We start from the raw sequence: 25,864 nt of genomic DNA on the forward strand, positions 1-25,864 counted from the left end.
AGAAGTGACTCCGGTTCAGTTTGGCTTCTGTTTGCAGGGTTAAGACTACTTGTAAAGGGGCTGGAGAAACGGCTCAGTGCTTAGCACTGGCTGTTCTTCAGAGGACTCAGGTCCAATTCCCAGCACTTGCATGGCAGCTCACAACTGTCTATAACTCCTGCTGCGGGGGATCTGACACCTTCATACAGACACATGTAGTCAAAACACCAACGTGTATAAATTAAAAATAGATTAAAATAATAAATATATTTTTTAAAAAGACTATTTGTGAAGCGTTCTTTCTCTTCATTTTAATTTTGTGTTCTCCTCTTTCAAAAATCTACTCTATACACAGAGCATTTTTTTTTTGTTATGACCATTGATAAAGCAGTGATTAAAGGGAAATACATATCATTATTGAGTATATGCACTCTGGGGTTCAGAGTCACACAGCAGCAACTATACAGGGAGTGTGGGCTCTTCTAGTGGTGGTAATTATTAAATGGGTGAAGTTTATAAAAATTAGGTTCTTCTGGCTCCTTATCACTGAGCACTAAGTATAAAAATAATGAAAAGACTTTTGTTCAGAAGTACAGTAAGGAGCCCTGTAAAGTTCCCATTGATAATGAAACCATACATGTTCACAGAGGCTTTTGTTCAAATACCTGGCAGCTGTGATCAGTGTCCAGTCCATCCCAAAGACTCATAAACTGGGCTTTCATCATCGCTGTAGCTTCGTGGTCGGAACTGGAACGATTTCGTAGAAATGAGTCTAAAAGAAAATGGTCCTTAATCTTAGATAACTTACTCATTGTATAATTTACGACTATTTAAAAAGCTGTGACAGTCATAAAACAACCAAGAGGGTTGGGGGTTATCTATGTTGTTTCAGGTATTATTCTGGTAAATTATTGAGCAAATTAGAAAACAATCAGTTCATAATCTTTCTAGTCCAAATATATATTTATGTCAACATACTTAAGAAATACAAACCACAAAGGTTTTAAGAGGAGAAGCCAGCCAGGGTCAACATAAAGAATCTGAGGAGAGCTTAGGGGATAGTCCTACTTTTCCAGTTCCCTGAACCCTGCATGTTCTTAATTATGCCGTCATATACTTTTCCCTCCTCTCACACTGTAGGAAATAAACAAAAAGAGGAAATATCTAAAGTACTATTAAGGGAGAAAACGTAAAAAAGAAAATGTTTTATAACACGTGCTAGCATGCATGTATATACATACATAATGATAAAAAGCCTTAAGTAAACAAAATGTAGAAACTTTGGTTCTTTTAAGACAACTTAGTATTTCTTTTTAAACTATTTGCTACTGTCAAATAAAAAAGATTTCATAAAATTCTTCCTTTAAGGGGTTGGGGATTTAGCTCAGTGGTAAAGCGCTTGCCTAGCAGGCGCAAGGCCCTAGGTTCGGTCCCCAGCTCCGGGAAAAAAAAAAAAAATCTTCCTTTAAAGGAAGACAAAAGGGGTTGGGGATTTAGCTCAGTGGTAAGAGCGCTTGCCTAGGAAGCGCAAGGCCCTGGGTTCGGTCCCCAGCTCCGAAAAAAAGAACAAAAAAAAAAAAAAAAAAAAAAAAGGAAGACAAAAATTGGACAATTGACATGTAACCCTGCACTAAGGAGGCCAAGACAGGAGAAGTGGCAGCTCCAGGCCGGGCTGGAACACACTGTGCATTCTAGGTCATCAAAGGATACAGAGTAAAATCCTCTCAATAAGCAAGAAAGAAGGAATAAAAAAATAAACAAATGGAAGGAAAAGTTTCTTTCAGAAGACCAAAAGATTAAAAAGTAGTACATCCTAAGGAGGGGAAAAAAATCAACAGTAAAAGTACGTCTTGTAGTTCCTAGGACATCCTTATTTCAAGTGGTTTGGTTAGTCCGACAATAAACACTGGCGTTACCAAATAACTATCAGGTCTCTGCACTGAATCTACAGCTCAAAGTTTACCAATTACAAATGAAAGTGGCATAAGAACTGTTATAGTATATTAGATCCACACTTTAAAAAAAGGAAAATACATAATTTGGCAATAATAAATTGCATGTAAAAAGCTTTAATAATTAAGTAATATAAGAATTTTTTTAGGCCAGGTGTGATGGTGCATGCCTTTAATCACAGCAGAGGTTGGAAGATCTCTTGTGAATTCAATCAAGACCAATTTGGTCTACAAAGTGAGTTCCAGGATAGTCAGAGAAACTGTCTCAAAAGAAAGAAAAATTTTAAGATTTACTTCTATTTTTTGTTTATGTGTGTATGCCACATGTGTGAGTACCTATAAAAAGTGTGTTGGATTTCCTGATCTAGAGTTACAGACAGCTGTAAGGCACCTAACAGGGATGCTGGGTCAAACTTAGGTCCTCTAGAAGGCTAGCAAGTGCTCTTAACCAGTGGGTCATCTCTACAACCCCATAATAATACATTTTACCAAGAACAAAACATTGATAAGCCACAAAATTTGGAGTACACTAAAACTCAGGGTGTAAAAGGTAAAATGGGGGGTGGGGAGGGAAAAAAACCCAAAAAACAGGTAAAATGGGTGTCTGGTGATCTGCAGAGTAAGTTTCAGGATAGCAAGGACTACACAAAGAAACCCTGTCTCTGAAAAAACAAACAAAACAAACAAAGGTAGGAGTCTTTTTTTTTCTAAGTTGATTATCCAAATTGGGGAATAAAAATTAAATTAAATTCCTAACTCACATTATATGTTTAAAAAAAAGAGACAATTAGCCTCTCCAGTTCTGGGACTGCAGGCATTCACCCTGCCCTCCCTCAGTTTACTGTAATACTTTCAAGGATAAGTAATCCCAAGGTTAAAGATATTCAGCGTCTATATTTATCAAAGACAATCATGTGCATTAGAAAATATTCACAGGCCAGAGAGATGGCTCAGCGGTTAAGAGCACTGACTGCTCTCCCAGAGGTCCTGAGTTCAAATTCCAGCAGCCACATGGTGGCTCACAACCATCTGTAAAGAGATCCGATGCCCTCTTCTGGTGTCTGAAGACAGCTACAGTGTACTCATATATAATAAATGAGTAAATCTTTAAAAAAAAAAAAAAGAAAATATCCACATGTGTAAGACTACAACATATATACTATTTGAAACTGAGAAAAGACATCCATCAATCAAGAGAGTAAAGCAAATATGGCCCAATTTACATCATGGGAATTACACCCAGCATATTAGAATCTATCTTTTGTGGCTAGCATGGCTCAGAGGTAAAGACTACACTGCACAGGCCTGGTGGTGTGAGTTTGATCCTCTGGGCCTGTGTAAGTGGAAGAACCAACTCTACCAGCTGGCCTCAGACTTCCACATGGCACAGTCACCCACACAGACTCGTTAAAAAGAACAATCTCGGGTTGGAGAGATGGCTCAGCAGTTAGGAGCATGTGACTGCTCCTCTAGAAGTCTTCCACAGGTTTCAATCCCCGGCAACCACATGGTGGCTCACAACAATCTGTAATGGGATCTGATTACTAAAACGCATGAGGACAGCATACTCATATACATAAAATACATGAATAAATCTTTAAAAAAAAAAAACAAATCTAGCTTATCACTGATGTTGATAAACACAGCACCTTTAAATGGCTTTCTAAGTGCTTACATAGGAAACAGCGTACCTATTTCATCGATAAATATGATAGACGGCTGTAGCTTTATGGCCAGGGAGAAGACAGCAGCAGCCAGTTTCTGAGATTCTCCATACCACTTATCTGTCAGTGTGGAAGGCTGAAGGTTAATAAATCGACAGCCCGCTTCTTTGGCTGTCGCTTTGGCAATTAATGTTTTCCCACAGCCCGGAGGTCCATACAGGAGAACACCTGGAAATCAAAGTGATTTTATTAATGGCTTTAGTTTACATGCTAATCAACATAGAACTAATTTCATATATAATAGAAATTTCTCAATATCAATTCCTCTATTAATAGTAGAAATGCCTTCCACGTTCACAAGCTGGGCTCTGTAGCATCCTGTAATAAACCTCTGGATAAAAGGCAATTTCCAAACAGACTGTGGCAAACACATTTGCTCAGACTTACATCTCGGCAAAAGGACATGTCTTTCCCCAGATATTTATCTTCTCTAAAAAGGAAGTTTCAGTCAGTGTCATTTTAATTTATAACGGATAAAATTATGTTATCCCCTTTAATCCTTATTGATAGCAACCTGCCCCTAAATACAAAATAAGGTGGTTAGTATTTTAACATATCAAGAGACCTTAACAGGTTAAAGTCTTAAACATTTGGCAATTATTACTGTTTCTCAGTTAAATGGGGTAGCATTTTCTGAATCATCCCTAAAATTATGGACCTAGTCATAAATTATCTATAGCCAGGTTTGGGATTTTAATCTAGTCTTAAATACTTAAGTTAAATCTCAGTTTTTCTCATGCAATACTTGAGAAATGACAACATATATAGATGGTACATGATGAGATAAACTGAAAGCTTTTTGGAAGTATCCATTACTGTCTCAAAACATAACAAAAGTTCACTTCAAAACTACGTGGGTGGTGGTGGCTCATGCCTTTAATCCCAGAGAACAGAAGACAGAGGCAGATGGCTCTCTGAGTTCAAAGCTGGGCAGGTCTACAGAGCTGGTTCCATGATAATACATCTTGTCTGGAAAAAACAAAAAATAAAATCAAAGCAACAGAAAAATATCTGTGATACATTTTCCCTTCAAAAATACTTTAAATATTTTTAAGAGAAAAATTCGAAGCTGTTTCCACAATATTAACACAATTTTGTTATCTAACTTTTCCTTAAAGTGTCTGCATATTTTCCCACTGGTTTTAAATTTTTTTAAGACTTAAAGTAATATCCATGAATCCAAGTTTATTCTTATTATTTTTTTTTTCTTTTTTTGGAGCTGGGGACCAAACTCAGGGCCTTGCACTTGCTATGCAAGCACTCTACCACTGAGCTAAATCCCCAACCCCAAGTTTATTCATTTTAAACTAAGCTTTCTAAAAAGCTGATTTTAAAATTTAAATCTGTAAACTTTGTCGTTACCAGTAATTGTTAATATTTTCAAGCAATTTTTTTATCAAAAGGCCACCCGTGCTCTGTAGACTAAGCTGGCCTCACATTCTCTCTCCTCCTGCCTCGTCAGTGCTCCACAGTGCCGAGACCACAGGCACCGGCAACCATGCCTGCCTCTTCTCTGCAATTTTTAACTAGTCCATTTAGGTGCTTAAAATGTCTGCTGACTTGTTTTGTAGGGCAGCCATGTAAACCAGTAAAGAATAGTAATGCAATGCCACTTCGCCTAAAGCTGCGAATACACCTGGAATCACATTCTAATGTGGAATGCACAGCTAAGTAGTAGCAGTCTTTTGCATATCTATTAGTTATATCTGAGTTTCTAGAACAAAGTACTGATACAAAAACCCCAGGAGTTTACACTTTCAGGTACACCATACTTTACAAACACACATAGTACTTTAAAAATCTGATTTGCGGGGTTGGGGATTTAGCTCAGTGTAGAGCGCTTGCCTAGCAAGCACAAGGCCCTGGGTTCAGTCCTCAGCTCCGAAAAAAAAAAAAAAAATCTGATTTGCTTCAAAGAATTCATTTATCACTTTGAATATTTTATTTACCCTTGTGGTGTAGTTGTGCTAACTTTTAGCAGATTAAGATTCTCCAATCATTCCTCCTCACAGGTTACAAACAGTACTCTTAACCATGTAGTTACTAGTGTCTAAGGATTAAGTATTCAATTAGCTTGTAAGTGTCCTAATCTTCCGGTAGATGAGCTACGACAGATAGGCACACGAGAGAGATGCCAATGGCACGTTCATGACCAGGGCTGTTGGGTCTCACAGCAGGACCCGAGTTCGATCTTTGGAATGAATTCCCCACTGCTTGTCTTATGCTCTTCTCCTGTGGGTAAGTTTTCACCAACACTCTAACCATCTCCTCGTATTAGCAGTACCTCTCTGTACTGCTGTTTAAGTGGCCTCCACGAGTGTTAATATGTATATTAGGTAAGAAGTCAATAGTTCTGGAAGCTAATATAATACACTGTATAAATTTCTCGAGTCTCTTGTACTAATCTGTCACTTTCATAACAGGTGCAAGAAATCAAAAATGTTTCATTTTATAAAATCTTAAAAATTCACACCTCCTTTAAAATTAATCTGTGCCTTTTTCACTCTGACCCTGGAATCATAAGCATGTCTTACCTCATCTGGCTATACTCATATAGGATCAGCTAAGATGGGTGTTTTTTAAAGACTTTACATAGTTGTTACAAGTAACTAGAAAAGTTACTACAAATAACTATGGAATGGGGGTTGGGGATTTAGCTCAGTGATAGAGCACTTGCCTAGCGAGCGCAAGGCCCTGGGTTGGGTCCCCAGCTCCGGAAAAAAGAAAAAAAAAAAAATAACTATGGAATGACACATGCATGGACAAACAAATTCAAAGCTGAGACAATCATCAGTACTGAGGAAGACACTGTCTTACAAGTGACTAACTTAAATTCCTGATTTTTCTATGACTGTGCCTAGCCCTGCAGTCCAGACTAGCCTTGACCTCATAACCCTCCTATCTCAGCCTCCCAAGTGCTGGGATAACAGGTATTGAGATACCACACCCAATTCAACTTTTCTTTCTGAAAGTTTTCTTGTTACATTATTTGAATTACCTTTAATAGGGTTTAAGCATAATTAAGGTTTGCATGGATAAGAATAGAAGAATTTAAAGATGCAGTCAAAAGCACTTGCGTTAACTGATGCAGTTTCCAAAGTGGAACTACCGAGTAGTGTTTAGTGTCCAGTTCAATATTTCCAGCTCACTCTTATAAATGTTGTAAGTCATTAACATCTAAAATTAAACTGTTAAGAGGAAAAATAAAATCACTAGAGTTGTGAACCTACAAAATGTTGACTTTGCTTGAAAATAAAGCCAAAAGAAAATTATGATTTTTTTTAAAAATTTGAGACCTAATTTTCCATATTTCAACTTACTTGTAAGAAGTCAACAAGCATTTCAAATAAAGGATTATTGTACAGTAGAATTCACCAAAATTTCAGAAGTGGAAGAATGAGTAAATATTTAAACTTCTTTATGTCTCAGAAAAAAAAAGTTCTTCATGAAACATTTCACTGAACCTTGGCGTTCTACTAAGAACCTGATTTCATGGAAAACAGTTCCTAAAGGCAGAAAAAAAAACCTCAATGTTTTTTACCCTCTTAATGCTCAGGCAAATACATATACTAAACATACCTTTGGGAGGCTGCAGAAGTCTGGAATTCTCAAACAAATGCTTCTTTTTGATAGGTAGGATGACTGTGTCTTTCAGATCTGTAATAACATCATCTAAACCTGCTATATCACTCCAAGTAACCTGGCAAAAAAGTCAACATGAATTCCGTAACTTATACATATAGACACCCCAATGGCAAATCATTTTATAATCTAATAATTACATGTGAAGAAGAGGCTAAAGCTGTAGATAATTAAGTAAAAAATGTTCATGGGAGTAACTAAACTAATAAACTCTATGACACTGGAAAAAGAATTTACCAATTTCTTATTCCTGAACAAAGCCCCAAGGCCCAGTAGAAGGAGAGCTTGCCTAAGATCTGAGGCTGTTGCTGGGTTCCACTCCAGCAAGAAGAGCAAGGAGCACAAAGCACTCAAGTCTGTAATTGAATAATTCTCATTCCATTCATGAGAAAGAAAGACCGAGAACAAAGGAAGGCTGAGAACAAACTTACACAAATAATTTAGCATTGGCTACTAGGGAAAAATTTACCAGGAATGTAATTACAGTCACTGTGAAACACAACAGACATTAGTTAGAAAGAAGATATACACCCATGAAATTACACTTACAATTTTTATTCATGAAAAGTACAACCATTGAGCTGGGGAAGATGGCAAGAAAAAATACTTGCCACATAGCATGAAAAGAGGAGTTCAGATCCCTAGAATCCACATGGAAGGCGGATGGGCTAACAACCACCTTTAATCCCAGTGTTCAGGAGGCGGGGGCTCTTGGGAAAAACTGGATAGCTAGACTTAGCCAGACCCACATGCTTTGGGTCTAGCAAGAGACTCTTGTCTTAATAAAGTAGAAAGAGCAATTAAAGCCACCTGACATGAACCTCTAACCTCTACTACACCCATGTAGTAGAATGTATGTACACACACACATTCAAAGACATATACACATATGAATTCACATCATACACATATGTTCAAAAAAATAAGCAAACAAAATGTCAAAACATGAAGAATCTCAGTAAGTTATAAGCAGATTCAGATGCAGATATATATGTGCAGATTTGCTCTGTTGCTATGCACTACAATGCTAAATTTTGTATCATTAAGGTCTAGTGGCCTCAAGATGAGTGAATTCTCACACATGCCAGCTTTGGTTGTGCAAACCTGGCTCCTTAATTTAAAACTATTGGATCATAGTTTAAAACTATTGCTGGGCAGAAGAGAGGCAGGCAAGGCTTCAGTTCCCAGGCTTGAGGTCTGAGTAGAGGAGAAGGAAGAAGACGCCATGGGAAGGTAGATCATGAGAGACCACGAGGGCAGGCCTACTGAAGTAGGAGCAGCCCAGGTGGAACATGGCAAGAGATATCTTAGAGTTACTAATGGGAACTAGCACAGAGGGTTGTGATGGTTTGTATATGTTCAGCCTATGGAGTAGAACTATTAGACAGTGTGGCCCTGTTAGACTAGGTGTGTCACTGTAGGTGTGGGCTTTAAGACCCTCATCCTAGCTGCCTGGAAGAGAGTGTTCTGCTAACAGACTTCAGATGAAGATGTAGAACTCTCAGCTCCTCCTGCACCATGCCTGCCTGGATGCTGTCATGCTCCTGCCTTGATGATATTGGACAGAATCTCTGAACCTATAAGCCAGCCCCAATTAAATGTTGTCCTTTCTAAGACTTGCACTGATCATGGTATTTGTTCCCAGCAGTAAAATTCTAAGACAAAGGTTGATATCTACCCAGCTTTAATGCTTTAAGGCGTATTATAAATATAAAGGTTTTATGCCTTTTATTTGGGAACTAAAATGATCTAAGGTGGGGTAGAAACCCCAAATACTTACTGATAGTATAAAAAAAGTCTTCTAAGCCATTTATTCCAGCAAACAGAGGCAGAGGCAGGTGGAGCTTTTGAGTTTGAAGCCAGCCTGGTCTACAGAGTGAGTTCCAATTCAGCCAAGTTCTACAGAGAAACCCTGTCTTGAACCGCACTCTACCCCACATCCCAAAAATAAAAATCTTCCAAATTTGACTTTTAAAAATAAATGGGGGGTTGGGGATTTAGCTCAGTGGTAGAGCGCTGGCCTAGGAAGCGCAAGGCCCTGGGTTCGGTCCCCAGCTCCGGGAAAAAAGAACCAAAAAATAAATAAATAAATAAATGGGGGTAGAATGTGGGCTGGAGAGATGGCTCAGCAGTTAAAAACAATGGCTAATCTTTCAGAGGACCCAGGTTCAATTCCCAGAAACCCCCGTCACAGTCACAACCATCTGTAACTCCAGCTTCGGGGCATCTGGCCGTTTCTGCCTTCCAAAGGCATTAGGCTAGCATGTGGTGTATGGATAGACGTGTGAAGAGAATACTAGTGCACATAAAAATAAATACATGGGGTTGAGGATTTAGCTCAGCGGTAGAGCGCTTGCCTAGCGAGCGCAAGGCCCTGGGTTCGGTCCCCAGCTCCGAAAAAAAATAAATAAATAAATAAATAAATAAATAAATAAATAAATACACAAAGACATAAACTAAATAAATCCCAGGGCCGTCTTGGTATACAGCTTGTGGTCAGAACTCCTTACTGAGATTTGTCAGGCTCTAAACTCAACCCCCAGCACCGCATACCCACACCGAAAGGAAAAAAAAAGGAAAGAAAATTAAAATTCAACCCAGCCCTCACTCCAACTAGCATAGCAAATGATTGAGTTAGAGGCAATACTTTATAATGTATTCACTCTCTTTAAGCTTGGGTCAAGAGTCCACACCAGTAGACAAATATGAGGAAAGAAATCAGAATACCGGTTATATCAAAACAAAATTGTATATTATTACATTCTTATTCAGACACAAATAAAATTGACTTTTCTTTCCCACAAAATGCTGACACTCTAAATTTCTAAGTAAAATATAAAGTAGGGGCTTAATTCTAGGGTGTGTGGTGTGTGTCCGTCCATATACATATATTAAAAGACATGTTTATTTTCTAGACTTAGAGATGGAGTTATCATATTTCATTCTACAACATAGCATTAATGTGTTAGAGTAAGTATATTCTGTCTACTTGTTGCTATATTCATATAGTAGCCTGAATTATATATTATAAGTTATATTAACCTGATCCTCAAAAAAATTACCAAGTCGGTATACAAATATTGTAAATTATCCTGACATATAACATATGAGGAACCTAAAACAGAGGAAACCATCTGCAAAAGCTTGGAATTTTTACAAAATGTAGGATTCAGGACCTCATACTAGCTACCATTAAAAAGAAAAAAGAGAGAATGAAATCCAGATTAAATCCCACAATCAAACACCTTGAGACTTAAAGTGGAGTCAGGTACTGCTCCCACCTCCCACCTAAGAGTGAGGTTGCCCCGCAGACCCGACACAGTGTCTTTAATAAGCTCGCCCTGCTATTACTACTCTCTGGACACTCAGATGCAGGAAATTCCCTACCATTCCAGACAAGAACAGCTCACTGTGCTTAAACAGCATTAACAATATGGCTCATGGAGAATGACTCTTTTCCTTGTAGGAGTATAGTTTTGACACACACGGAAAAGGGGTCTGTATACATAAGTCCCATCCCGTGGAAACACTGGATTGTGTCTCCAGTAATCTTTCTGGTAGTGAAAATGCACACACAGTCACGTGATGCAAAACTGAACACAGTCTTGTGACAGCAGCTAGAAAGCACTCTTAGTAACATGAGCCTGGCTTTCTCGAGGCTCTGATCCATTTCTCTTTCTATTGCTGCTGTCTTGTGTATACTTAGTCAATGAATCACATCTGTGCCTACAACCGTGCTGAGTCCCTCCTGACTCCTAGAGACTCACGGACATTACATGGTCTTCCAGATCTTTTGACAGACTGCCAGACAGCTCCCATCCCAAAGGTAAAGGTAAAGGAGGTAAGAGTAAAGGTACGTACGTGCATATTAAGAGGGTCTACCAGATGAGCAGCAATACTCATCTCATACTCTGAAAGCTTCACATTTTTCACACCAATTTGCTTCATCAGTTTTTCCGCCTAGAAAGAAGAAAAGACAAGCAATCTTTGATCTGATATTTAAACACTGACATTTCAAAACAGATAAAGAAGTCTAAACAGCAATGAACAGCAAGATGTAAGACTTCCAGGGGGCTGGGGATTTAGCTCAGTGGTAGAGCGCTTGCCTAGCAAGCGCAAGGCCCTGGGTTCGGTCCCCAGCTCCTAAAAGAAAGAAAAGGAAAAAAAAAAAGAAAAAAGAAAAATAAAAGATGTAAGACTTCCAGGGATACTCTAGGCTCCTTGTCAATTTTGGGCTCAAAAGAAAAATTGAGGATCCACTCTACTGATTCCAATAAAATTTAATCGGCTTTTGAGAAATGAAAGTTGGGTGGGCACGGGGGACAGGAAGAATCTGAGCATTTGGAGGCTGAAGATGGAGTCTGAGGTGGACATGTAATCCCACAGTGGACACAGAAGTTGAGTTTGAGGGAGGCATGCTCTCCCACAGTTGGGCCATCCTCTGCTACTGAGCAAGTTCATCTTGGGCTACATGATACCAGTCTCAAAACTGTGTGCCTGTGTCTCTGTAAAGCAGGGGAAGAGAGAGAGGAGAGATAGGAGAGAGGGGGAGGGGGAAGAGAGAGAGAGAGAGAGAGAGAGAGAGAGTATAGGACGCATGACTGAAAAGATCAGTAAGCTCCCTTGACTCCCAAAAGACCTGGAAATGGTTTCTTTTCTCTCCTAGGATTACTGATGACAGTTATAGGTAAGATGTCAAGATAAAAGCCCACTGAATTAAGAAGTGAAAACATTGGACAATGGAGTTTGTTTCCTTAATAAAGAATCTAAAAGAGATATCCAACTTCCTTCAAATTGTCAAGGTATCCACGAGAAGTGTTCATACACACACACTTCCAAATTTTGAAATGCTGTTCTTTTAACAACGAAGATCCAGGCGATTGATGACAATAAAAAATAACTTGAAATAACATACACGTATATTCTTGAAGTAAGGCAAAATAGCCAAGGATCTGTAAGTCCTGGCAATGCCACCAAGTTCTCAGTTAAAACTGAAACAACCATGGACATACCCTGATTTCGCAAACAAGCCAAAACACAGCAAATGAATGAACTCAGATTTCAGGAAGTAGGGATGATTTTTTTCCTCTTATCCTGTTGAATGGGCCAAAGTTTAGCATGATTAAGTTATTTATCATGGGCTGTAAGACAGCTCAGCAAGCAAGTGCTTCTGCACCAGATCTGGCAACCTGAGCCCACATGGAATTCACATGGTGTGATTCCTCCAAGTTGTCCTCGGACTTCCACACGGGTACCATGGCAGTGGTGAGTAGGCACACACATGTACACCATACATACACCACACACACACACACACACACACGTACGCACATTAAATGTTAGATATTAGTAATAATTTGTTCTAGGTGAAAAGCTAGCCAATGGAAGGGACAGGAGCTGAATTTAAGCCACCAACTCTGCGGTCTCTGATCAGCATACACATTTGTCTTTGTTTCTCCATGTAACATGGAGTTTTTGATCACTGGTCTTCAATTCTACATCAACTCTACACCTATAGACTGAAATTTCAATTACATGAACATTTTAGAACTGAAGTACTCTGTTAAACCATGTTCAAAAAAGGCTTCTGATTTTTTCACTTTTGTTTTCCTAAAATGCTTTAATTATGTAAGATTTTGTAGTTTCTCAGGGATATGGCTACGAGGAATTCCTTTCATAAAGCCTGTGTTTACAGGACATCGACTATAAGGAGAAACACGTTATTTCCTGAACAACACTAGGCAGTCACACAATAAACCAATTTACTTAACCACTGTAGGTTTTTTGTCAATGGACAAAGTGTTTTCTAGATTCCTTTACCTCTTGATCATGCATACCTTCTCTTTCACTACCGTAAATAAAGCTTTTGTGTCAGCTATTTAAGGTATCTATTTTAGGACTGGTTAAGACAATAATTTATTCTCCCATGGGCCTTGTGCAGAAAAGGCTCAAAACCAGTGGATTTCAACAAGGAACATTTTACCTCTCAGGAGACTTCTGGCAATGTCAAAAATGCTTGGCTGCCACACTTGGAGGTGAAGATGACATGCTACCATCACAATCCATTCTACAAGACACACAAGAAGCCCCTGCCCATATCTCAGAGAATTATCAGGCCTAAAATGCAGAGTACTGAAACTGAGAATCCCTGAGTGTTTCCTTATTAGCTAGTTGCCCTAAAAATATTATTGCATTTCACATTCACAACTGTCTTTTATTTTATATAATAGCCTTTATCGATATATGGGGGGGAAAAAAAAATATATATATATATATATATATAGAGAGAGAGAGAGAGAGAGAGAGAGAGAGGGAAGAGAGAGAGCGAGCAAGCGAGTGAGCAAGCGCAAGAGAGCGCGAGCGCGCCAGTGAAATGGCTCAGCAGGTAATTGAGACAGCTGTGAAGCCTAAAGCCTGAAGACCTGAGCCTGATCACCATCACCGGGACCCACATGATGGCGGGACCAGGCTGTTCTCTGATCTCCACCACTCTCTACTGCAAGTGTGTGTGTGTGTGTGTTGTGTGTGTGTGTAGTGTGTGTGGTATGTGTGTGTGTGTTGTGTGTGTGTTGTGTTTGTTGTGTGTGTGTTCTGTGTGTGTTGTGTGTGTGTTCTCTGTGTGTTTGTGTGTGTGTGAATGTGTGTGTGTTTGTGTGTGTGTGTGTTGTGTGTGTTGTGTGTGTGTGTAGGTGTGTGTTTTGTGTGTAGTGTGTGTGTATGTGTATGTATAGTATGTGTGTGTGTTTGTGTGTGTATGTGAATGTGTGTGTCTGTGGTGTGTGTGTCTGTGGTGTGTGTGTCTGTGTGTGTCTCTGTGTGTGTATGTGTGTGAATGTGTGTGTGTTTGTGTGTGTATGTGTGTGTTCTGTGTGTGTGTTCTGTGTGTGTGTGTCTGTGTGTGTGTTTGTGTGTGTTGTGTGTGTGTGTTGTGTGTGTGTGTTCTGTGTGTGTGAATGCGTGTGTGTTTGTGTGTGTATGTGTGTGGTGTGTGTGTGTTCTGTGTGTGTGTGTGTGTGTGTGTGTGTTCTGTGTGTGTGTGAATGCGTGTGTGTTTGTGTGTGTGTGTGTGTGTGTGTGTTCTGTTCTGTGTGTGTGTGTGTGTGTGTGTGTGTGTGTGTGTGTGTCTCTGTGTGTGTGTGTGTGTGTGTGTGTCACTGCCCTGGCTCTCTCCTGCAGTAACAGCTTCATTTATAGCTTCAGGTTGTGCTGAAACAGTACCAGAAAAGATAAAAAGAGGAGTTAGAGATGGCTCAGTCATTAAGAGTAACGATGGCTCTTTCAGATGACCCAGGTTTGACCTCCAGCCCCCACATGGTGGCTCACAAGAATCTGTACATCCAGTTCTGGGGAAACAAATATCCTCTCTAACTAAGCCTGAGAAGTCACCACTGTTATTAGCCACCAAGGTTATATAACTAAAACGTCCAATTACTGAGTTTAAACCTGGTCTCTCTAATGTGAAAGGCCCCGTCCTGGTAACTACTGTTTCTCCTTTAGGAGAGCAGGGCATGAGTAACAAATAAACACTAAAGGTACCTTGTGAGTATCTCCAAAATAACATGCGCCGTGGACAAGTTAGCCAGCTGTCTGGTCTGGACACCTGCTTCTACCTCTAGGCTGCTTTCATAGAAAAAATGTCTGGGCAAAAACCAACTTACATACGGTCTTATCTTTTAACCTCTGACTATCACATTTTCTCACCATCAGTCTTTTAGAAGATGGGCCTCACCGCGTGCCTATAGTCTCTGGACAGGGACTTCAGGGGAAGGCGAGTCAAATAAAGAGGGAAACAACTTGTGCTGACAGCTCCATGCTGCTTCTATTCTCTGCACCGTTTCACTGCCTTCTCGTGGTCCTCCTCCCTTCTATGGACAGTACTGCGGTCTTAAGTTAAGTAGGCCTTAAAACATTGATATTTCTGCCTGAGTAGAGGAGAGAGTGCAAGGGAAGGAGAGCAGGAAAGGGGCTATCACGAGGTAGCACTGGCTCTCTCATGCTCTTTGTCAGGCCCAGAGGAAACACGATAATAAGAGTGAAAGTACAGATGAGCTACCAAACAGGTCAGAAACACAGACATCCTCAGGTGCTTCCATGGAGGCCATAGCTCAGTGATCCAATTTAAGTGGACGCAGAACAAACGACAAAAGCAATGTATTAAATAATGAACAAAGAGTCTGGATCATTCTTTTATGACTAGTATACATATTTCTCTCTTATGATTTTACTATATAATTCTGAGTTGCCAGTTAATGTTAAAAAAAAAAAAGAAAGAGAGAAAGAAAGAAAACAAAAGAGAAAGAAAGTTCAGGCCAGGTGCTGGTGCACACCTTTAACCCCAGCACTGGGACTCAGAGGCAGGCAGAGCTGAATTCCAGGTCAGCCATGGCTACACAAAACCCTGCCTCAAAAAAAAACCTAAATAAGGCTTTAAAAACGAACACACAGAGAGAGAGAGACAGAGAGACAGAGAGAGAGAGAAAACCCTGTTGCCAGGAAAGAAAAAAAAAGCTAAGATGAAAATTTATCAAATTCTGACCTGGGAGTTAAACTGATTTCCATGATTTGAGGGTGTGTGGGGAAGAGGAGGGATGAAGGACGGTGAAGAGTTACATTGTTATATTCAGGTCCATAACCAGTGTCTTTTAAAAACCAATGCTGGGCACTGCAGGTGGACCTGTGAGCTCAAGGCCAGCCTGCTGTACAAAGAAAGTGTGAACAAATACGTCTCTGATTCTTGTGTCAGAATCAGACAAATGCAATGCAGACAAAAACAAATAATTATATTCCATGTATCATTTTTCTTCTGATGTTCATTTACAGAATAAAAAGAGATGTTAAGGCATGATGCTAACAAGACCTAGCAATGAATCGGCACACAGTTTTACATTTATAATCTTAGCTTGGGTCAACAGTCTCTGCCAGTCAGGAGGCAGGACCTTCACACCTGTCGTCCTCATACCTGTTTCTGAGCTTCCACCTTCTGCTTCCTGGTGGGGTCAATGGCATCTACCATCCATTTGATAGTGAAGTATGTTACTGCACCAAAGATTGTTAAACGAAAAATTAAACCGACAACTTCGTTCCGACTCAATGGACGAGAAAAGGCTTCAGCATGTACCATCTTGATTGTTAACCTTAAAAAACACAGAGAAAAGTCACTAGGAAATAGCTGTAATTTGTTAAAATTTGGAGAGAAAGCAGGCTTACCTAAGTAAAAGAAACTAACTTCTGGTCAATGTAAAACACTGTGTACTGTTTAAGAAGAGTCTCATTTGAAGGAAAACCGTATGTTAAGCAAATAAACACATTAAAAGCCTTCCTTAGAAACTGAATAGATTAGATACACTGTTATAAAATAAACACTTATTAAAAAGTAAAGTACAGGGCTGGAGAGATGGCTCAGTGGTTAAGAGCACTGACTGCTTTTCCAGAGGTCCTGAGTTCAAATCCCAGCAACCACATGGTGGCTCACAACCACCTGTAATGGGATCTGATGCCCTCTTCTGGTGTGTCTGAAGACAGCTACAGTGTACTTACATATAATAAATAAATCTTTTTTTTAAAAAGTACAGATATTATATTACTCTTAGTTTTTAAGTATGTTTTAAAGAATCATTGGAAAACAATGATTTTAATGTTAATCCAACTGCAGAAAAAGAGGCTAACAAGAAAACCACTTAATAATACTAGAGTAAAATGTCTTCTCTGAGTCATTTGAGAATGAAATCCAACTAGGAACTGTAGATTGCTGTCTTTATGTAGTTGAGGGTAGGCACAGGATGGGGCAAGGCCCATGAATGGACAGTAAAAAATAAGGTGGGGACAGAGTTTTGGTAAAGGGAAAGAGAAAGGAGAAAAACTAGACAGAAGCAGAGAAGGGCAACCCAGATCCGTGTGGCCTTAAATGGCCACAGGTAGTTATGAATATTTCTTAAGGGATGGATTTTTTTATAGATCAATTTATCTTATTTAGGTGGGCAGTTTATAACATTATCAATTGGTTGTGGGTTTATTATGTGACATTTTGTAGAATGAAAATTAAGATATAAATCTGATTGCTAAGTTACAAGCATCTGGAGTACTGATTTGGTCAGGCTAGTGTGGGTTGTGACAGTGACTGCAGGGGTTTGCAGGGAATGTGAGCAGGGAGAGGGCGGCCACCGCATGTGGCTAGAACAGGGGAGGAGAGACCACCGGGGACAGAGAATAGCTGGTAGTGTGGCATGGTGCCCTAGAACCGGCCACTGCTGAGATGAATATACCTGCTAATGCCATATGGCTCAACAACGCTGGCTAGCGAGGGTCTGGGCGAATTTTAAATAGCTACAGCAACAACAAACAGACTCATTTGTCTCCCACACAGATGTTTCAAGTTTTTCAAAACCTGCTAAAACTTAAATATGCACTTTCTTAATTGGTAAGTGGCATTAAACTTTCTGAACCACCCTTTGCTTCCAAAAACAAAGTAAATATGAAACAAGAGAACTTTCAAAAAATTAAAACAAGAAAATTACAGTATTGATGGACTGGGGATTTAGCCTGGCAAGTTTCAGATTGTGGGTTTGGTCAAGTGGGGCAGGGGAGGGAAAGGCTGGGGTTAAAGTATTTGTTTTAAAAAAAAAAAAAAAATCGGGGTTGGGGATTTAGCTCACTGGTAGAGCGCTTGCAAGGCCCTGGGTTCGGTCCCCAGCTCCGGAAAAAAAAAAAAAAAAATCACAACAACAGCAACAACAAAACCCCTGCAAACTATATATTTGACAAGTGATTAATAACTATAATCTGTAATGCATTTAAAAACTTAAAACACACACACACCACCCAATCACTAAATGATAAACAGTACAGTCCTCATGGGAATAAATACATATGGACAATAAATATTTTAAAGTGTTTAACATTTTTAGCCAGCAAAGAAATGCAAATTAAAACTGTCTTGATACTCCATCTTACCCCAGTCAGATTGGATAACATCAATAAAATAAATGCCAGTGAGGACATGAGGGAGCAGGAATCATATTTTTACAATACTGGCAGGTATGAGAGCTGCTGCAGCCACTACGGAAATCACCATGGAGGTGAATTATATACCAGGAACCCAAAGAACTGTAATTCAGCATCCCAGAGATCCTTAAACAACTACGCTTTTTGCTACACTATTCCTAATAGCCAAGATACAGAACTAGCCTAGGTGTCCATCAACAGATAAATATTTAGAGAAAATGGGATTTTAGAGTGTTATAAAGAAAGAAATTATCATTTTCAGGAAAATTAATGAAAATTAGAGACTATTGTGGTAATTAAATAAGCAGGATCGGAAAAACAAATGCATGTTCTCAGCAAAATTACAGGCATGAAGTAGCAACAAAATAAGTTTATTGTTTGGGGGTCACCACAACATAAGGTAAAAGGTAGCAGCACTGGGAAGGGTGAGAACCCATGGTCTAAGAGGAAGGAGAAACAAGGGAGGGTTTGGACTGATTACATGTGACATGAGAGGATCTGGACATGGGGCTCACACACGCAATACCTGTGCCCGTGAGGCTGAGGCAGACTGCCATGCGCGAGAGGCCTGTCTGGAGTACAGCGAGTTGGAAGATGGCTTAGACTACGATGAGACCCTAAACGACTCAGGAACGGGGTAAAGGGAAGTGATGTGACTGCCTTTAAATGTGGTCCATCCCTGAGCTACTCCAACAACCAGGTTGACAGCAGGAACCAGCTTCAGTGTCAAAGGCAGCACTTTCACAGAAACAAGCTCATCAGGACTGAGGTGACTCATTTTTAGGAGATCGGTATCAGTGTCTAACAGTCATTCAGCCTTGGCAAGGGCTGGGGGAAGGGGAGGATAAGGAAAAATACTCATACATATTGACTCACCTAGAAATAAATAAATCTAAATCTAGACTGCTCAGGGAGGTGCTGTGGGCCTTACACTAATACCCATGCTCCTTCTACTTCTAAAATAGTTACCTTTCTTACTACTGCTAAGTTAAAATAATTCTCACTGGCTTCTCTGGAATGGCTCTAACATGTATACTTGTAAAGAAAAACCTCCCAATTCTTTCAGCCATCCAACATCATCGTCAGACTTGTAAAGCATTTACTTACAAGTCAGGGTTCATACTTCTCAGCTATTAGGAGCCATTCCTATCACAATTATTTAAATAACCAACTGCAAGCTCTCAGATTGGGTAAAGAAACTTTGGTCTAGGATGATAAGTAATTCAATAAGAACTTAAAGAACCCTACTGTATTTGATATATAGTGGCTACTATATAATTACCCAAAATTACAATCGTTCTATTAATTACTAAAAACAAAAAAAAAAAAATGGAACTGATTTAGCCACCAAATTATAATCGCCTAATCTAACAATTCAGTCTGGCTAAGTATCTGTAGTATTATCCATTTGTATGGATCTCAAAAATAGGACACATGTAATAAACTTCTCAAAGGACCTGAAAATTTTACTTTTGTTGTCTATATACCAATAAAACTGCAAACACAGTTGATAATGACCCAATAGATGGGGCAAGGGCTTTGTTAATAATCTGAAAAGTCATGACATTCCAATAAAAAGTTTGGGTTTTCTGGTTTCAGTCAGAGCTGTGTTCAGTGGCACAAGCCTGTCAATCTCAACACTCAGCAGACTATAAGGAAGACTGAAGGTCCAAGGTTAAGGAGCAAGGCTAACCTGGGCTACAATGGGTTCAAGATTAATCTAAAGTACATAAAACATTCCTGCCTCCAAAATCCAAGAATTTAAACTGGCACATTGAAATGCCATATACTGGGCAGTCCCTGAATCACAATGATAAATCAGGGTTATGGGTTATTCCTAAAGCATAGTTCCTTAAAGTCATGAAGACAGTAACAATTTTTTATTTTTGTTTATGGAGAGATAAGGTTTCTCTGCGTAGTCCTGGATGGCCTGGAACTCACTCTGTAGACCTGGGGCTGTCCTCAAACTAAGAGATCTGCCTGTCCCTGCCTCCCAAGTGCTGGAACTAAGGCTGTTTGTCACCATACCTGGTGACAGTAACAATTTTTTAATCCTATCGAAAAAAACACCAACAGACAAATCTCTTGCTTCTATGTGTTCCTATTCCAGTATTAACATTGACTCAAGGCAGATTTAAGACAACTGACTCCGTGTCTAGGCAGAGGTTGGCGGTGGTAGCAGCAGCTAAAATTTGAGTAAAGAGGAAACCCATAGAATGGGAAGATGTCTTTATCAACTGTCTGATAGACGATTAATATCCACAATATATAAAGAACTCGAAAAACTGTCGGCTGATGGTAGCTGATGCCTTTAATCTTGGCACCTGGGAAGTAGAGGCAGGCAGATGTCTAAGTTGGAGACCAGCCTGGTCTTCAGAGTTCCAGGACAGCCAGGGCTACTCAGAGAAACCTTATCTCAAAACTCAAACATAAAAACAAAAGACTACTGCTCCTCTAAATCCTTAAGTGACTTCAAAATTCTGAAATGAAACTGAAACATTCTGCTTTGTAGGCAGTGACTGGAAATACTTTCTTTATACAGTCTCCACAGATGAGATATATATATATATACATATCCATCTATCATTCATAAAACCTAAGCATGATAGATATATCCACGATGCGAAATAGCTGCAAGTGTAGAGAATGTATTTCAATTTTGCATCAACACTTATTTTATCAAAATATACGCATTGCTGCATACAGCTAAGAAACACAAGACCAGTGAAATTCACAATCACCTTTAAACGAATATAATTTTAAATCTTTTCACTTTAAACTCTGGTTTCGGTGTCGATACCCTGTCTCTGAGCAACTTACTAACGTTTATACTGCAGTATTTCCTAAGTTCACTGCAGTGTTCTACAAATGGTCTCTCAACTCAAAGTCCCAATTCTGTGCCTATCAAGGCCCTAAAGACGCAGCCTGTGACAATGAATTAGGCCAGGCTTCGCGTAGAGGGCAGGTCCTTATTAACATCAGCATCTTATGTGAAAGCATGGCCAGCACTGAAGAAACACCTCCGCCTCTGCACAAAGAGGGAGGAGCAGGGCCGGCACGAGCGGACCGGCTCCTTCCAGCCGCCCTCTTACAAGCCTGGTCCTGAGGTCGCCCTGAGGGCCCCCAATCCTCCAGTGACCAGGCCGCCTACAAGAGATGTCCTTGTGAGTGGCCGGAGTCTCCCGCCAGCGCTGAGACCTGAGGGCTTGCGCCGGGCCGGGCGCCAAGGCGAGGCCCCGGACGCCCTTGGAGGTTAATCCGCTGGATCCGGGCGGCGCTCAAATGTGACCAACGTGGGGGCAGGTGACTGTCGGGCTGGTCTCCCCAGGTGAGCGCCAGGCCCTGGGGGACCGGGAGGGATAGGGGACGCACCTGGCCCGGCCCCGCGGGAACCCGCTACTCACCCAGAGGTAAGACCAGAGACGACAGAAGCATTAGCCCGGCCTCGCACAGGAAAGAAATGCGGCCTGGGAGAGAACGCTTCCGGGGGCTGGAGCCCCGCCCCCGCACGGAGCATGCGCAGTCCCTGCCGAGCCGGTGTGCCAGTCTAAGACACCGTGACGGTGGCGCAGTGCAGGGCGATCTAGTTTCCCCAACCTACACTAATAGCGATCTAGTATCCGCTGTGCCGATACATTCAGAAAGGTAGATAGGATGAACAGAGTGCTCTCCAAAGGGCTCTTAGTTCAGCTTCAGAGACTCAGAAACCTAACTGGGAAAGACGCTTGACACATGAAATCCCTTGCTACTCTGGAGCTGTACACAACCCTGAGAGAGAGAGAAGCCTTTTACAGAAGGCAAAGAAATGCTTCCCTGGTTTGATAAACTTCCACCACCCGCTGCAAGTCCTCACGCTGCTGCGCAGACGCGCATGGCCTCACCATCTGCCTTTCGGTTTCTAGGGTGAGCTCACCCCTCCTCCCCCATCTCTGTACTGATGACACCTGGAGGTGGTGCCTGAGAGACTGCTGAACGCTTGAGCAGTCAGGCAGACTAGGGAGGTCTGGCAGTTGGGTCAGAATAGGGCATCTGGTGACAGGTTTTGCATATTGATGACTTTTTTTTTTTCATTTACCCCTTCCTCTTGTGAAGTGAGGGACGTGACACCAAGATTCCAAGGAACCATACCTAAAAGCCAGCCACTTCTGAATATATACACTACCAAGGAACAAGATAAGTAAACACTGCCTCTAAACAAAAGGAACATCATCGCTTCAGATAAAGGCAGTGGGACTACGAAGGAATAAGACAGATTTCTTAAGACCTCTTTATATTCCTGGAGGAGGCAATTTGTTTCGCTCTGTTGCCAGGATTATCTTTAAGGACTAAGGAATTCTGCAGCCAAGCTGGGCTTAGTATCCCATGCCTGTTTTTCCAGCATTGGGATGGCTAAGCAAGGAGAATTGCTTTATATCCTGGACCACATAATAACACACTGCTTCCTCCCTCTGCTGACAATTATATTAGTAAACAATGTTGTCAATAGCTGTGGGGAGAGACAGCCCAGCAGTGCTGCCAGGTCCTGGAAAGTTCCTTGTTAAAGGACTGTATTGGGGTTCACTAGAAGAACACAATCGATGGAATGAATAGATATTAAGGAGTTTGGGTTTTTGTTTTAATTTTAGGTTGGTTGACACAGCGTAGTCTTGAGTGGTCCAACAATGGCTGTTCTGGTAGCTGCACAGTGCTGGAGGATACATGCCTCAGCCGTCCAACAAGACGCCAAAAGCTTTAAGGATGCCTGGAGAACCACTACTACTAGTCTTTAGGAGTAAGAATCTGGATTCTGATTTCAGTGAAAGATGCCAGAGGCAGCAATATTAACAATGGCAGAAACACTAGGTAACTCGCCAGCATATGAAAAGGCAAGCAAACTGAATGTAAATCTTTGGGGCTCCCTTATGTTTGGGCCAATATCTGCTCTGCCCAAGTTGAGCATGAGTCTATCAATTAGCCTAGTCGAGAGATTCCTTCTCAAGTATGCCTAGGGACTTCTCTCTGTGATTCTTGACCTTGTCGGTTCTGTCAGTTGACAGTCTTGCCATCACTGTCTCTGGGACCTCCAGATAAAGTCAGATCCTTGACTATGCATCCTCCTCCTCCTTTCATCATCAACAATACACAAAAAGGAGTTAAGACAAAACAGGGGAACTGGAAAGATAGTTCAGTGGTTAAGAGCTCTGTCTGCTCTTCCAGATGTCCCGAGTTCAATTCCCAGCAACCACACAGTGGCTCACAACCATCTGTGATGAGATCTGATGCCCTCTTTTGCTGCCGTGCTTGAAGATGGCAGCAGTGTACTCATACACATAAAATAAATAAATCTTCAAACAAAGTGGGTTTATTAAGTAAAGATATGTGATAATACATCTGGTCCAAGCTTGGAGACTTGGGGGCAGAGAGTCGTAAGACAGTATACATGATCAAAATAAATGTTGATGCTTACTTCCTTTCCAGTGGTCTGCCTATCTCTGCTGTACCTAATGTTTTAATTTAGGAGATTTCTTTCATCTAGGCCTTAAGAGATCAAATTACTGCCCAGAGGACGCTTCATCCTACCACAAGGACAACTGCTGAACTGTGTCCGTAACAACCGTACTCATCAGAGCCAGAAACTGGAAACAAACTAGATGTCTCTCAGCATTAGAATGGAAAAAGGAAATGTAGTACATTTACACCATGGAGTATCACTCAGCTGTCTTTAAAAAAAAAAAAAAATGACACCATGGGATTTGCAGGCAAATGGATGGAACTAGAAAAAAAAAAAAAATCCTCCTGAGTGAGCTAACCCAGACCCAGAAAGACACCCATGGCATGCACTCACTTATAACAGAAACTAGCTGATAGTGAAAGATAACCAGGCTATAGTCCACAGGCCCAGGGAGCGAGGTAATAAGCATGGATCAAAGGGGTGGGGTCCCATGCATCTCCCTGGAAAGGGAAAATAGATTCTGTGAACAGACTGGGGAGGGGGATGAGGAGGAGGATGAGAACAGAAAGGATCAAACAGGGAGGGAGGGAGGGAGAGATTACTGGGAGGGATAACTGGAATTTGGGGGCACTTGAGGAGTGATGTGGGAACCTAGTGCAGTGGAAACTCTCTGGAATCTACCGGAGTGATCCTAGCGAAGACTCCTAGTAATGGGGGACACAGAGCCTGAACCAGCCATCTCCCGTAACCAGGTAAGGCTTCTGGTAGTAGTACTGGGACACCAACACAGCCACAAAACCTTCAACTTACAATGTGCCCTGCTCTGAAACACGTTCTAGGGCAAGGGTGGTGCAGAACATGTGGGAGTGGCCAATTTGTGGCCCAAGTCGCCACAAGAGGGAGCCCACGCCTAACTGCCTGGATGGCCGGGAACCAGAGGCCCAGACACTTACATAGTCTAGAACCAAAATCGACTGGCAAAAAAAAAAAAAAAAAAAAAAAAAAGGAAGGAAGGAAGGGAGAAGTGAAAACCAAAAGCACATCTCTGAGATGATGTCTAACAATATTCCGCTATATTCATAGATTGGAACTAACCCAGTTGTCATCAGAAACCCTTCATCCAGCAACTGATGGGAGAGATGCAGAGACCCACAGTAAATAGTAAGCAGAGCTCAGCGAAACCCCCAAAAGGGATGGGGCAAGGATCACAGGAGACAGAGGGGTTGAGGATACCAAGAGAACATGGCCCACAGAATCAACTAAGCAGGGCTCAGAGGGCTCCGCGAGACTGAAGTGATAAATAAGGGACCCGGTATGGGTCTGAGCTGGGTCCTCTGCGTATATGTTATAGTTGTGCAGCCTGGTGTTCTTGCCGTACTCCTAACCGTAGTGGTGAGAGGTGTCTGACTCATCTGCTCTTGCGACCCCTTTCCTCCTACTGGATTGCCTCATCCAATCTTGATATGAGGGGGTGTGCCTGGTCTTATTGTAACTTGTTAGCCAAGTTTAGTTGATATCACTGGTAGGCCTGCTCTTTTCTAAAGGGAAATGGAGGGAGGGGGGGTGAGGAGGAGGAAGAATGGATCTGGAGGAGAGGGGATTGGGAAGAGTGGAGGAAGGGGAAACTGCGGTCAGGATTTAATGTACGAGAGAATAATTTTTTTTTAAAGATATCAAATTACTGGCTTTCTACAAACCACACACGCTCCTTCCCAGAATTCAAAACAAATCAATAGAGGGGCCTTAAGTCCAATTAGACTTGATTGGGTGCCACCAAGATATAGATATCACTACTGTACTAAGAGTTACTGCGCTAAGAGTACTAAGAGTTTTGCGGTTCATAGGCATCACGGCTTGGTAGGACTGTTGCTTCTTTCCCTTGGAACTTTTTCTATTGTTTTAATATTTTAAGTTTTTCCATACAAGGTTTCTCTGAGTAGCCCTGGCTGTCCTAGAAGTCACTCTGTAGACCAATCTGGTTTCCAATTTACAGAGATCCTCCTACCTCTGCCTCTCAAGTGCTGGGATTAAAGCCCTGTGCCACCACTGCCTGGCTTCTCCCTTGGAAGTTTGCGGAATACCTTCTGGTGTCAGGAAAGCTAGTCCTCAGGGAGGAGGATGGTCAGTTCAGTTCC

At 41.1% G+C, this 25,864-nt stretch overlaps 1 protein-coding gene across 1 annotated transcript in view; it reads right to left on the reverse strand.

Moving 5' to 3' along the window:
* Atad1 (ATPase family AAA domain containing 1) overlaps window positions 1-21,818 on the reverse strand; it is a 37,670-nt gene extending 15,852 nt beyond the window's left edge. Inside the window, exons 1-6 of the mRNA XM_032891810.1 lie at window positions 21,703-21,818; window positions 16,257-16,431; window positions 11,159-11,257; window positions 7,235-7,355; window positions 3,623-3,823; window positions 645-751 (exon numbers count right to left, since the gene is read on the reverse strand). Coding sequence (XP_032747701.1) covers window positions 645-751; window positions 3,623-3,823; window positions 7,235-7,355; window positions 11,159-11,257; window positions 16,257-16,431; window positions 21,703-21,815 — 816 coding nt within the window. The 5' untranslated portion in view covers window positions 21,816-21,818. The remainder of the gene's footprint in view (window positions 1-644; window positions 752-3,622; window positions 3,824-7,234; window positions 7,356-11,158; window positions 11,258-16,256; window positions 16,432-21,702) is intronic.
* Window positions 21,819-25,864: the final 4,046 nt, after the last annotated feature.

This window comes from Rattus rattus, chromosome 2, assembly GCF_011064425.1.
Source record: "Rattus rattus isolate New Zealand chromosome 2, Rrattus_CSIRO_v1, whole genome shotgun sequence".
NCBI lineage: Eukaryota > Metazoa > Chordata > Mammalia > Rodentia > Muridae > Rattus > Rattus rattus.